The following is a 13,415-nucleotide window of genomic DNA, read 5'->3' as shown; positions in this document are numbered from 1 at the left end:
GGGAGCCCCACGCGCAAGGAGTGCACCCATAAGGAGAGCCGCCCAGCACGAAAGAAAAGTGCAGCCTGCCTAGGAATCGCGCCGCCCACACCTCCCTTGCCGCTGACGACAACGGAAGTGGACAAAGAAACAAGATTCAACAAATAGACACAGAGAACAGACAAACGGGGGGGGGGGGGGGATTAAATAAATAAAATAAATCTTTAAAAAAAATTATATATCCAAATATTTGACCAATTAAGAGAGCCTTTCTGAACTACTTTTAGTACCAAATTCAGAGTTCTTTTTTTGGACATGAACAATTCCTTCATACTTCAAGAAGGCCTTGAGATCTGTAAGCTAAAATCCTGAGAATACATTTTTGAGGCACTGCCTGTGAACACCTATAAAAATGCATCAGTGACAGGATTATAATTAGAGCACTCATTCCTGTTATTACAAAGTCACACAGGGAAGCATCCAATAAAAGTTCTCCAAAGGTAAGACAATGTTTTGGCTGCTCGTTAATAATAGTATAACCCTGTTCTTCACACACTATAATGTTCCATCCAAACAGTCCAAAGTACTTATAAAATTTGACTTATTTGGAAGAAAGCTTAGTTATAAGGAAAACATTCAAGAGTATTCCTTCCCTTGTTAATTTTCTAAGTCTGTCCTAGGGTCTCTTATTTAACCTTCTAGTCAAGTCAATCAGCCATCCACAACTGTTCTTTAAAATATCATTTCTCTGTCAAGAATTGTTCTAGGCCCTGGAAAAAATAGCAGCAAATAAGACAGAATCCTTGCCATCAAAGAGCATATATTTTAGCCTAGGATTTATTTGTTTGCATGGGAAGGGGGCTTCTAATATAAATAAAACCTAGGTGTAACCAAGCTCCATTCTTTTCTTCCTTACCTAGTGATTTCCTGCTAACCTATGAGGTACAGGTGGTAAATGAGAATGAAGGAATCAAGGAATTTAATCCTATTTCTCTTCTGCCTGGATAAAGACCAGAATGCTTGGGCTGAGGAGATAGGGACAGTATGGGCTCACTTAATTTTGTCTTACCAGATGATTATTAGGAAGATGAAAGATGATAAGGAAGAATTACCAATCCTTCTCACAAGTCCCTCCTGCCTCACTAGTCAACCCTAAACCAAACTTGCACTGGAATGATGGATGTATTTAAGTAATTTAAATGAAGGGTCACGTAGAGCTTACAAAGTGGAATAGTGAGGAGGGAACAGAAATACTACCTCAGCCTCTAACCTACTTTTTCCCACGTAGCACAGAGAGGAGACTCTGTTTATTCGGGTCTTTGGCTGGAGCACCTCTCAAGGTGCTCTACTCACTCCCTAGTCTCCCCAGACACCTTTCTCTTATCCTCATTTCTGCTTCCATGCTGGTGTCCGGGAGGTAACTCCCTTAGAAGAGAGTTACCTCCCATCTCTTTCCTACTGGGGTTCCTTAGACTGTGGCCAGATGCCAGTGAAATCTCTTCTCTGTTCAAGTCCTTCCAATCTGCAGTGGGTAGATTCTTAGAGCCTCTCGAGTGAGGTACAAGGTCGAGGATGGTTCCTCAGCCAGTCTCCCCACAGAAGTAAGTATGAGGGCTAATCTCTTCACTAGCTCCCTCAGAGGAAAAACACCTCAGCAAAGCCAGTGTTATTTTTTCCCCCATGACAGCATATCAGTCTCAGATGACAGAAGCATATTCTTGTGGTTAACGTAAGTTTGACTATGTTTTTTTCAAAACCATATCCCTAGCTTTATTTCACTAAGGAACATTTCACCACTACCTGGGTTTGGTTTACATCTAGTCAACAGTGTCAGTTGTGAATCACTTTATCTTATCACCTGGGACAGCTTTCTGCTTCCCAAATCTCTCATCTAGTAGAGGGGAGGAAAGAAGGGTGTCACACCCTACTGTTTTTTATTTTCTCTCACTTCACATATTTTTCCATTCATTATATGTTGTAAGAAGGCACAGGCAATTGGGCAGGGCTACAGAAACCAAAGAAGGCAAGAGTATTTTCCCACTTGTATCTCTCAGGGTCCTGCTGAAAACAGCTAGTTCACATAGGATTTAACTGAAGAGAGTTTTATGAAGGGAAGCTTTACAGAGGTGCAAACAAACTTAGGGGAACGCATCAAAGAATGGTGAAGACTGGGGACAAACAAGAGCAGGAAGCTGGTACTAAGCCAGGCCTGTAGAAGCAAGGGTGGTGTTACTGGACCCTCAGGAGAGCTGCAGCCATGGAAAAGGGCCACTTGAAAATAACTGTGGCAAAGAAGAATGAAACCACTAAAAAACCCACGACCTGGCAATAAATAGCTCTAACTCTCTCTCCTTCTGCCCTCTAATCTCCTGCCTGTGCCACACATCAGTCAAACCCAATTGGAAGCCAGAGAGCAAGGAAGCCCAGGTGATGCAGTCTGCAGACATCAGCCCCCCCAGGGCAGAAGCAAGGCAAAGGGTGGAGAATGAAGAGGCAAAGAAAGAGTAGCCAACACAGTCAACATCTGAAAGTTTTTTAAAAACAGTCCACTTATACTACAAAGCAAACAACTATGAACAACTTATTACTACTGAACAATAGAATACTGGACTTCTATATGCATCTAAAGACTACAGCACTACCTTCTGGAATTTCAACAAATAGAAGACACACAGGGTATCTGGTTCCTTGTCTCATGATAGCTCAGGTTTGAATTTTCTTTCCCCACCCCTTCACACCCCATCTCCTTACTCTGCATTCTGTGTGTATGTCATGGACAGTAAAAAACCTGTTCAACTGTCCATATTTCTAAAATTACAGGTTTTAAGAAGACCATCTTATTCAATACCTCCCCACCCCAACACCTATTCACAGAAACACATCAGGAATTCCTTAGATAGCTTTGCTAACAGCTTCTCTAGTTGAGTTAAATACTTGGTGAAAATTGCTTGCCATTGCCTGAGGGAAACTTCTACTATTGAACAACTGTTAATAAGTTCTTAATACTAAGCCAAATTTGCTTCCCTATTAATCTGCTGCTACTATTTCTAGATCTCTCCTCTAGAGTAGAGCAAGCCTACTTCTTCTACCTGACATCCCTTTAAATATGGAAGACAGAGACTCTTCTGTTTTCCTTAGATTGAACATTTCTACTTCCTCCCACTTTTCCTTGTTCGAGGGAGACAGTGTACTAAGAAAAGAGAAAGAGAGACTGAAACGATGATGGGAAGGTACCTCGCCCACTCACGTCACAATAAGGAGGAAAAAGCAAACAGCAAAGCCAAGACTGATCTATAGCTAGACATCTAGGCAAAAGATTCTTGAGGTTATGAAACTCCTGCTACAACTCCCACACCTAGCAAGAGAACTGAATCCAGGATTTTGTCGTGTTTTCCAGACTCTGCACTAACTTGCCAATACCTCTTCTAAACTGCAGCATGCTCCACCTTTCTTCTGCCCAGCAGAGGACAGTAGTTCTGGTTACTTTCCTTGATTTGAAATCTGCACTTTTATGAATGCAATCCAGGAGTGTGTTCACTTATCTAGAAAGAATTGCACTGTTGGTGCACACTTGGTTTTGGTGCACCAAATTCCCAAGGACTTTTCATAGGAACTGCTATCTAGTCAAGCATCCCCTCTGCAGTACTTTGGCGATTTTTTTAAAAAAATCTATTTGCAAGCATTATGTCTCCTGTGATTTTCTACCTCCCTGCCTGAATTGTGAGCTCTTTCAGGGCAACAATGTTCCATATTTGCTTCCCCAGCACCTAGCATGGCCCTGGACACATATTAGGTATTTGGTAAATTTTTGTTGATTGAATTATTGAATTAGAGTTTTTTTCTTCACTTCAACTCAAGATTACATTTTGTCAAGATAATTTTGTCTTGATATAGTCATTAGTAATTTTGCCATTCTTCCACGGTTAATGCCACCTATAACTGTGATAAATGCAGTGATTAATTTAAAATAACTTATCCAAATTAGAGACAATGGCTTGATGATCTGAGAAAAGCATCTTCTCAAATTTGCAATTGATATATTAAATTTAAACCAAATCGTTTAGGTCTCTTTGTCCCCATCTTTAAGATGAAAGCATTAAATTTTACCATATACTTTTTAAAGATATTTGATAAGGATCAAATATTATTGTGTTTGATATTTTTACATCAAATAATTTTAAGATTAGTTAAAATTCTGCAATGATTCCTAAATTTATACTCCTGGTATCTTTAACCAAATTTCTTATTTTTGAACTATAAAAAAGTGACATAATACTCTTGTAGCATATATGGCTTTACATCTTCCCAAAACCCTTCCAGTTCTTTTCCCTTCTAGTCACAGCAGCATTTCATTTCTTAATAGTTATACAGCAAGCTTTGGGAAATAGCTGTTTGTAAAAGCTCATAACTGATAAGTAAATCCTGTCTGCTTAGACTTCTCTCCCAGAAACTCTAAGGATGAACTAACTGTTCTGTGAGCTGCCTGGCTACATAGATACTGTAAGCTAGAATTTCTGCCCTGCTGAGAAACATTGCAAAGGCCTGTTTCCAAACACTGCAGACAGCATAAAAGACCCCCCTGGCTTGTGGCAAGTGCGGGCGTCGAGCCTTGGAAGTGCCGTGCTCTCCTCCCACCACTGAGGATGAGGATTCTAGGCTACCATCGGGCTTGGATCTTCCACCGTGGAAGAGCTTGCTCATGTAAGCCTCCAAATAAATGCTCACTTGCTGAGCAAGCTGGACTTGTGCAGGTCTTTCTTTGGTCTGACATATCCTTCTCAGTTTGGTGGGAAGCTGTCATTTTACACAGCTCCCTGCTAAACACCTTTCTATTCAATAGGTTGGATACTGGTTTGCTATTCTGCTCCTAAAAAGTCACAAAAATATTTATCGGAAAATTTCCTCCTCCAAAGGACAGGTTTTGTCAAAATTAAGTCCTCAAAGGACAATATGAAAGTTTAAATTCCCTCAGTTTAGCTTATAACTTCAAGCCATTTCAACACTATCCATACCATTTGGTCGTTTTCATTCTCCTAAGATGGGGTCTGAAATCCTGGAGATTCTCATTTGCTGCTGCTGCTGAGCAAAATCAGCTCAAGACTGGAGTGGAGGTCAAGGGTGTGAGGCAGTTAACTGGGGACAAGGACTATATACTTTTGGGGGAAGAATAAGAATACAATGATATTGTTGACGTAGTATTACTAGCCAAAGGTCACAGATGAAGAAAAATAGCATAAAATTAAACAGGAATGTTTGCTGCACTCAGGAACTAATAAATATTTTTTTGAAAAATAAGAAATTCAGATATTTTATGTTTATTCCTCCAAATCTACCTTCATCCTTTCCATTTTGCTCTGAGCCCTGGGAGGCTGAGCTGTACTGACAATATCAGCTGTCCTCTGGCTTCTAATTGGATTCAGTCATCCAGCGACCCTGAGCAGGAAATCATAGGCGGGAGGAGAGTGAGGTTTGAATATTTATCTGACCTCTCTCTCTTCCTCCCTGAAGGTTGGTTGCAGCCTTCTCCTTAAGGCCCTCGACCCTGTCAGACTGCCCTCTCCACACGGTGAGTCTCTCTAATTCCAACAGCCCTTTCCCCTTCAGGTCTGGGCACTGCACTAGCCCTTGTGGCTTCCTTGCACCCCGCCCACACCTTTGTCAGGAGTCCTGTTCATTATTAAGTTACCCAAATGCAGTGGGCCATCTGTTTCTTGCCAGCACTCTGACACACGCAGTATCTCATTAATTTCCCAACAAATGCTTAACTACTATATGCCAATGAGGAATAAAATGATAAATGGGACAGTTAATGCCCCTCAATGAGCAGTCTGGAGAGTTGAGATGGCCTCAGGAGCAGGTCATTACATTACATATTGGTAAGTGATACAGAGAGGCACTGGATGTAGAGGCAGGTGGGGTGTAAAATAATCAGGAGCGTGGGCTAACTCAGGGAAGGTCTGTTGGTGAAGATGAGTTTTAAAGCTGGGCAAATTTAGAAGCAAGAATGTGGGTAGGAAATGGTCAGGAGCTTAGAGAGAAACTTATAGCAAAGCACATCCGGGGCCAGGTCAGGTTGTAGCAAGGGATTAGAGGGCAGAGCTAGGCAAGGGCCCTTCTCTTCCACTTGCTTATTCTCCTCTTTCTCTCTTGCCAAAGGATAAAATCGTGACACAGGTGAAGTCTACAGCCTCTTCTCTTAGCTCTTAACCTTTGCCCACCACCAGAACTTGACACTCCGACTCCCTTGGCCTAAAACGTGTCCTTTCCTTTGACAATCACCCTCACACGCTTTCTGCACATTCTAAGGTCTTTCAAAATGGCAACAAGACAATCTGGTAAACTAGTCCTTAAAAGGGCTAAAAGTGAATGTCCCCAAATAGAATCTAGAAGCCATGGCAGACCTAAAGCTCTTTTTAGTGGTATTAGATGACCCCGACACTTTTTATGTCTAATCTAGAAGAGAAAGGATGATGTAAAGAGGGCAGGGCGTGGGCTTCATTCCACTAATGTAGGTTTGGTACAGTTGTTTGAGGCCGATGGGCACTTTTAAGATCCATGGTATGTAGGTAAGTCCAAGGCCTGGCAGTGCGTGTATGTCCTCTCTAAACAGCAAACCGGCTGTAGTTTTGTTGCTAGGTAAGGCCAAGCCCACTGCTACCCCTACCATCCTACAGGTTCCTCCTTGGCATAAGGGAGCCAGTCCTTTAGGACTGGGGCTCAGGAGGCTTCACGAATCAAAATCACACACATAATCCCATCCAACGGACTCCTGTCTTCTTTTAAGCAAGAGCTGCACCACTGTCCTACTCTTCCCCCAAATAAGGAAGAGACAAGGGAAAAGTTAAAGGAAAGCGGTGGGTATGAAATCCTCAGAGCTCTCACTCTGAACAACTCACTGGATCGGTCACTCAGGCCCTCCGCGAGCTCGGACTCCGGAGGACCAGTCTCAGCAGGGGGAGGCCCCTGCCGCCCAGGGCGTCGGGTCTTTTCTCAGCCAGGGCCAGCTGCCCACCCCCAGGAGGCCCTTTCTCCCGGGACGGGCCAGTGAGAACCGGGCCCCTCCCCTCAGGCGGAGACAGCTCCAAGGAGTCGACGCCCCGTCCCGCCGCCGCGCCGAGTTCCCGCGGCCGCCGCGGCGCGGAGCCTGGGGCGCTGAGGCCATGGACGGCTACAGGGGCTTCTTGGCGCTGCTCGTGTCGGCGCTGCTCGTCGGCTTCCTGTCGGTGCTCTTCACCCTCATCTGGGTGCTCCACTACCGGGAAGGGCTCGGCTGGGACGGCACCGCCCTCGAATTTAACTGGCACCCGGCGCTCGCGGTTACCGGCTTCGTCTTCGTCCAGGGCATCGGTACGGGGACCTCCTGGGAGGCGGCGGGGAGAGAAGGGCCGGGGGCCCGACACAGCAGCGACTGCGTGGGGTAGACGCGGGCCAGCGGCGGGGGCGGCGCGGGGGGCGGCGCGGGGCCGGAGGGCGGTGGAGGGGGAGCGGGCAGAGCCGGGGCGGGCGCCTGAGGGAGTCGGGATTCCAGCCGACCTGGCGCGGGGCGGGGAGCGCGGGGCGCGGGGCGCGGGGCGGGGACCCGCTGCGGGGTCGCCTGAGCGCGGAGGCGGCCAGGGCCGGCGCGAGCGGTTAACCCTTTGCAACAAGTGCCTGCGACGCATTTGAGAAGCCGGGGAGACACCAGACGCTTAAGCCCTTCGGGCTCACTCGCCCCCTAAAACCGCCCCTTGTGGAGCGATCTGCGCGATCGAGAGGGCAGGAATAGTCTTGAGGCGGGGCCTTTCGCCGAAATTCCTTTCAAGACTGACAGGAAACGAAGGCGAAGCGGGGGAAATGGAGGGCGAGGGACGTCTGCTTGGTGTGATAACCTCAGATACGCCCTGTGCGGAGGGGCTGAACAGCCGTGGCCGGGGCGGGAGAAGTCTCGCCTTTGGTTTTCACTCCTAGAGCGTTCAGCTAAGCCGAGTCCGGGAAGCAGCCTGGTCTCGAAAGGGTGTTTCACCACCCTGCTCGGGCACTGCACAGTTTTGCGCCCTGCTGCTCTTTGTGGCTGTCGCCTGGCGAGGTCCCCCCGCGGGGCTTCCTTTCGGGCGCTGGCCTCGAGCTGGGCGGGGTGGGGCCGGCGCGCGGGACAGGCCCCCGGGAGCCGCGAGAGGGCCGGCGGCTGCTTGGCGCCGAGGGGGGTGGAAAGGGTTCAGTGTCTACCAGCTGGAACCTCTCACCTTTTCTCTGAGCAGGCTGCCTTTTCTCCAAAGTGAATTCATCAAGACAAACAAATAAGTGCTTGGCTGTTCCTAAAGAAACGATTTTCTTTGTTTCTGTTTGAAACTTGTGCAGCCACCTTGAGCAAGTGCGACCAGCTCGCCAACTCTGGGATGTGGTAGAAGGTGTTACTAAGGCTTCCCTGGTGTGGGCTGGCCTGAAGGCATGAGTACCACTGGCCGTTCAAGTCATTTCCTTGCGTAATCCACAGTTATTTTACTACTAAACGAAAAGGAGAAAAACATGTTCACGTTCCAAAGTAGCAGTCACCAGAAGCAGACTTTCCTTCTAGATGGAGCAATTAACAACTTGACCAGAACTGTCAGCACTTTTCTTTTTGCTCAAAGTGGCAAGAATGTTCTCTTCTGTTCCATTAACTTTTCAGAGCAGCTCCTAACACCAAGAAACTTTCCAAAGGTTTTGGAATATTTTCTCTGGTGATATTACTTGTTGCCTGACTTACCAAAGAGGGGACAGTCATGCTTTTTGTTTGCACACTCTTTGTATTAACTCACAGCTGCATAAGAGTAAACTGAGGCACAAAGCAGTTTAGTAATTTACCGCAGGAAGTAGTGTTTACATGTTTTCAGTGGCCTTATTTTCAAGGATTTCCCCTGCTTTTATGACAATATACCTATTTTCTACTAAGCATTATTTTTAAGGGAAGCAAAATCTTCATCTAAAATACACTTTGAAACTCTTCATTCACGTTAGAGTGCATACACAGTTTTCCTAGGAGATTTTCTAATTTCTCTCAACTTTGGACTTTTCTTGCTCTGTTTATACTCACTTTTGGATATCTAAATGGCTATTTTGGAGATTTTCTAATGCTGCTTTTATGCAAACCATATTCTCTTTCAGTTTGATTCCTGTAATTAATGTTTTTTAATTTTAATTTTAAAAAATTTATTTATTCCCCCACCCCCACCCCATTGTTTGTACTCGCTGTCTGCAATTAAAGTTTGAATGTTTGTACTGTCAACAGTACCGATTCCGTTTACTGTTTGCATCCTGGATTTGCAAAAAGAAAAACTTAAATCACATAATCCCTTGAGTTGACCTGAACATAACTTTTTCATATATACAGACACATGCATAGCTCCCCCCAGTTCCCCCTAATTCTTGGCCTGCTTGCACTTCCTCACCCCAAGCAGCAGGAAGGCTCCAGTGGAAGAACTAGGAGTAAATAATTGACCTTATAGGTTAGGAGGGAAAAACACGTGTTACAGACTAGTTATGTCTGTAATAATGCTCTCTAATAATGAACATGATGTAATATAGAATTGATCTCTTCTATGAAATGCAAAACTATTTGGAAATTAGGAAGGGAAGGCTAAATAAAGTATTATTAATTTAGGCCTAAAATGCTTTATAAGTGCAATATGTCAACAGTGAACAATATTTGAAAATATATAAGGACAAACACAAGTCCTTTGAAACATCTATAAGATTCAAGCTGAGGAAAGCAAGGCTAAGGTAAAAATTACAGAATTAAAACTCTCTCCTACACCCACATGCATACCCATACCAAGTATATTTTGGAAATATATGTATAACAGACCATGGGAAACAGAAAACTAAAATAAAGTGTAAAATCTAGTAGGAAATCTAGGTAACAGACTCTGACATGAATGAGGAAGAGTTTCAAAGAGAGTGTTAAAGAGGCTTTTTTGTGCTTCTCTAAGAGGAATGAAATGAGTATATGGCTAGGAAATCAGAGAAACGAACTTTGAAAAGAAGGCCACAGAAAAGACTGAAACAAATGCTCTCAAAGTGGCAGTTAACCTTTTAAAAGTTTCAGCAAGGTGGAATGTGCTCTTTAGTAAAAGGTAGACAATTCAGGTGTCTAAATTTAGCAAAAAGAAGTCTTGGCAATTCTATACTCCTTACTCTCCCACATGTATACCTCCTTCTATTATGTAAACTTAAGGAAAAGAAATTGAATATTATAATGATCTCAAGTTGATTTTATGAAAGAACATGCCTACATTTGAGTAGCATTTAAAAGAATAACAAAGGAATTGGATTTGGCTCAACTGATAGAGCATCTGCCTACCACATGGGAGGCCCAGGGTTCAAACTTGGTGCCTCCTGACCCGTGTGGTGAGCTGGCCCACGCGCAGTGCTGATGCATGCAAGGATGCCACGCAGGGGTGTCCCTCATGTAGGAGAGCCCCACACACAAGGAATGCGCCCCGTAAGGAGAGCCGCCCACACGAAAAAAGCGCAAACTGCCCAGGAGTGGCGCTGCACACATGGAGGGCTGATGCGGCAAGATGATGCAACGAAAAGAGACACAGATTCCTGGTGCTGCTGACAAGAATGCAAGCAGACACAGAACACACAGCAAATGGACATAGAGAGCAGACCCGGGGGGTGGGAGGGAAGGGGAGAGAAATTTAAGAAAAATAAAATTAAAAAAATAAAAAATCTTAACAAAATAAAAGGATAACAGAAAGAGATTAAGAGCAGTTCTTAAAAGGCAGTTGTGAAATAGCCTATTAATGTATCTAAAAATGACCAAATGACCAGATTCCCAAGACCACTTCAATATATTTGAAAAGCTCTTGGGTTAAAACCTGGCAAAGATATGGAGATACTCATTTCAGAATGTGCCCCAAATATGCTACTCCAAAACTAGCCCTTAGGGACACCATTGATAATAAACCTGTTAATGATCATAAAGGGATAGTTCAGGCAACCAAACTCTTTTTTTTTTTTTTTTGTTATAAGTAAATGAATGCAGACCTCTTCGTAAAAATATAACTTATAAAATGTTTTAGGCATGATTATTTTGCTCACGCCATATCCCCAGCACCTACAATAGCACCTAGAACTGGCAGATGGTAGGTCTCAATAAATGTTTGTTGAACGAATGAAGTATAATTTCTATACCATCCTTAAATCATTAGTAACAAAATGCAGTTGTCCAGCTACTTATTTGTAAAGATAATAACAGCATCTAAAGTGAAAGCCTTCCAACCCTTCATCATCCCATTTCCCTCCCTCTGATCAGCCACTATTCCTAACTACTGGCTTAGTTAAGCTCAGGGAAGATGGATATCATATTCCACTGGAAAGACGTCTTTATTCTAAGGCCTTCATTAGGGGCACATTCCCTGTGCTCCCTCTTGCCTACATAAGACCATCACTTCAGCAATTCTCTCTTCTTTCTTTTGCATCATTAAGTTTCTTTCCCCATTGGGTTATTTCCAACATGTTATCATTTCTCTCATTTTAAAAAAATACACTCTTAACCTAGCATCCCCCCTGAGCTACTGCCCACCTTAACAGAAAAACTTTTTGAAAGTTTTGTCTACACCTGTTGCCTCCAATTCCTCTCCTTTTCTCTCTTAAATGCACTCCAGTCAGGCTTTCGCTCTGCACCACCATAATTGCACTTAACAATAGTAACCAATGGCCTCCACACTGCTAGTGCCAATGGTCAGTTCTCAGTCCTCATCTTGCTTGACCAGAAGGAAGCATTTGCCATAACTGATCCTTTGTTCCTCCTTGGGACACTTTCTTCACTCGGCTTTCAGGTCACCCTTCTCACGGTTCTGTCTTCACTGGCTGCTCCTCCTCAGTCTCCGTTGCTGGTGCCTCGTTATCTCCCTGCTTGCGTAATGTCCCAGGGCTCAGTCTCCTGACCACTTCTCCTTTCTTTTTACACTCATTCCCTTGGTGATCTCAGCCAGGCTCTTGACTTTAAATACCATTTATAAACCATCCCACATTTATATCTTCAGCTCACACATCTCCCTTGAACTCCAGACCGGAATATCTGTCTGCCTACCCAGATTCCCCATGTGGATGTCAAGTAGACATGTCCAGATCACAGCTCTCGATCTTGCTCTGACCCGAAAAGCCACTCTTACAGACTTCTCTTCTCCATAAATGGAGATGTCATCCTTCTAGTTGCTCAGGAGAAACTATACAGCCATCCCTGATATCTCTCCTTCTTCCATACTTCTCATGTAATCCATTAGAAACTCCTATGGACTCTAAGTTTAAAATACAGGACCTTACAAATTCCAATCACTGACTGTTCTAATTATGTTTTTTTTTTTTAAAGATTTATTTATTTATTTAATTTCCCCCCCTCCCCTAGTTGTCTGTTCTTGGTGTCTATTTGTTGCGTCTTGTTTCTTTGTCTGCTTTTGTTTCTTTGTCCGCTTCTGTTGTCATCAGCGGCACAGGAAGTGTGGGCGGCGCCATTCCTGGGCAGGCTGCACTTTCTTTTCACGCTGGGCGGCTTTCCTCACGGGCGCACTCCTTCCGCGTGGGGGCTCCCCCACGCGGGGGACACCCTTGCGTGGCACGGCACTCCTTGCGCGCATCAGCACTGCGCCTGGCCAGCTCCACACGGGTCGAGGAGGCCCGGGGTTTGAACCGCGGACCTCCCATATGGTAGACGGACGCCCTAACCACTGGGCCAAAGTCCGTTTCCCTAATTATGTTTTAATTTATTATTTGTCTCCTCCTATTAGAAGGTAAACTCCCTGAGGGAGGGATTTTGTCACTTTTCTTCACCACTGAATCAGAGTTCGACTAAACATTCAGACTCACAAAGCTATCAAGACCTCACTGGGTACCAGTCTACTCCAAAGGATGTAGGGCAGGAACCAAGCTTGCTGGCAGGACTGTGTCAGACACACATCAGGCAGTGGGCATCCCTGAAGTAGTGGTCCATGTCACCAGTCACAAAGCCCTCCAGAAGCTACCCTCTCCTCAGGTGACAGCTCAGGCACTAGAGGATGAGAACTGGGCTGAAAATCCCCGTCCCCCACAGGAAACAATATCTTATTATATTCTGTACTTCGTTTCCAGGGTCCCTGCAAGAACTATAATACTAGTGTCGCAGCACTCTGGGAAGTCCACAATATGGCATTTATATCAGGTATTTATAGATTTTTCATTGCTCTTCCCAGTCCAGACACATTTACCAATCAGATCATTTTATCATAAGCAATTGTGTCTAATAACATTGCTTGACAGTCCATGTTATCAGTTTGCCAAGGGATCAGAGCTGGATAGTTCACCAAAGATAAATTCCCATGCAGCAGGATATGGTATAGGTGTCTACCCTATTTCAAAGATGCAACAAAAGGGAAATGAGGGGTGCTTAATCCTAGCAAAACAGCAAACCTCTACTTAGCTCCAGTAGATGTAGC

The 13,415-nt window shown here is 44.6% G+C and overlaps 1 protein-coding gene across 1 annotated transcript in view; it reads left to right on the top strand.

Annotated features, from left to right (window-relative positions):
• Positions 1-6,866: 6,866 nt before the first annotated feature.
• CYBRD1 (cytochrome b reductase 1) overlaps positions 6,867-13,415 on the top strand; it is a 38,222-nt gene continuing 31,673 nt past the window's right edge. The window contains exon 1 of the mRNA XM_058300652.2: positions 6,867-7,326. Within this exon, the coding sequence (XP_058156635.1) occupies positions 7,140-7,326 (187 nt within the window). The 5' untranslated portion in view covers positions 6,867-7,139. The remainder of the gene's footprint in view (positions 7,327-13,415) is intronic.

Source organism: Dasypus novemcinctus, chromosome 7 (assembly GCF_030445035.2).
Source record: "Dasypus novemcinctus isolate mDasNov1 chromosome 7, mDasNov1.1.hap2, whole genome shotgun sequence".
Classification (NCBI taxonomy): Eukaryota; Metazoa; Chordata; class Mammalia; order Cingulata; family Dasypodidae; genus Dasypus; species Dasypus novemcinctus.
The sequence above is the reverse complement of the archived record's forward strand: the minus strand, read 5'-3'. Positions and strand labels throughout refer to the sequence as shown.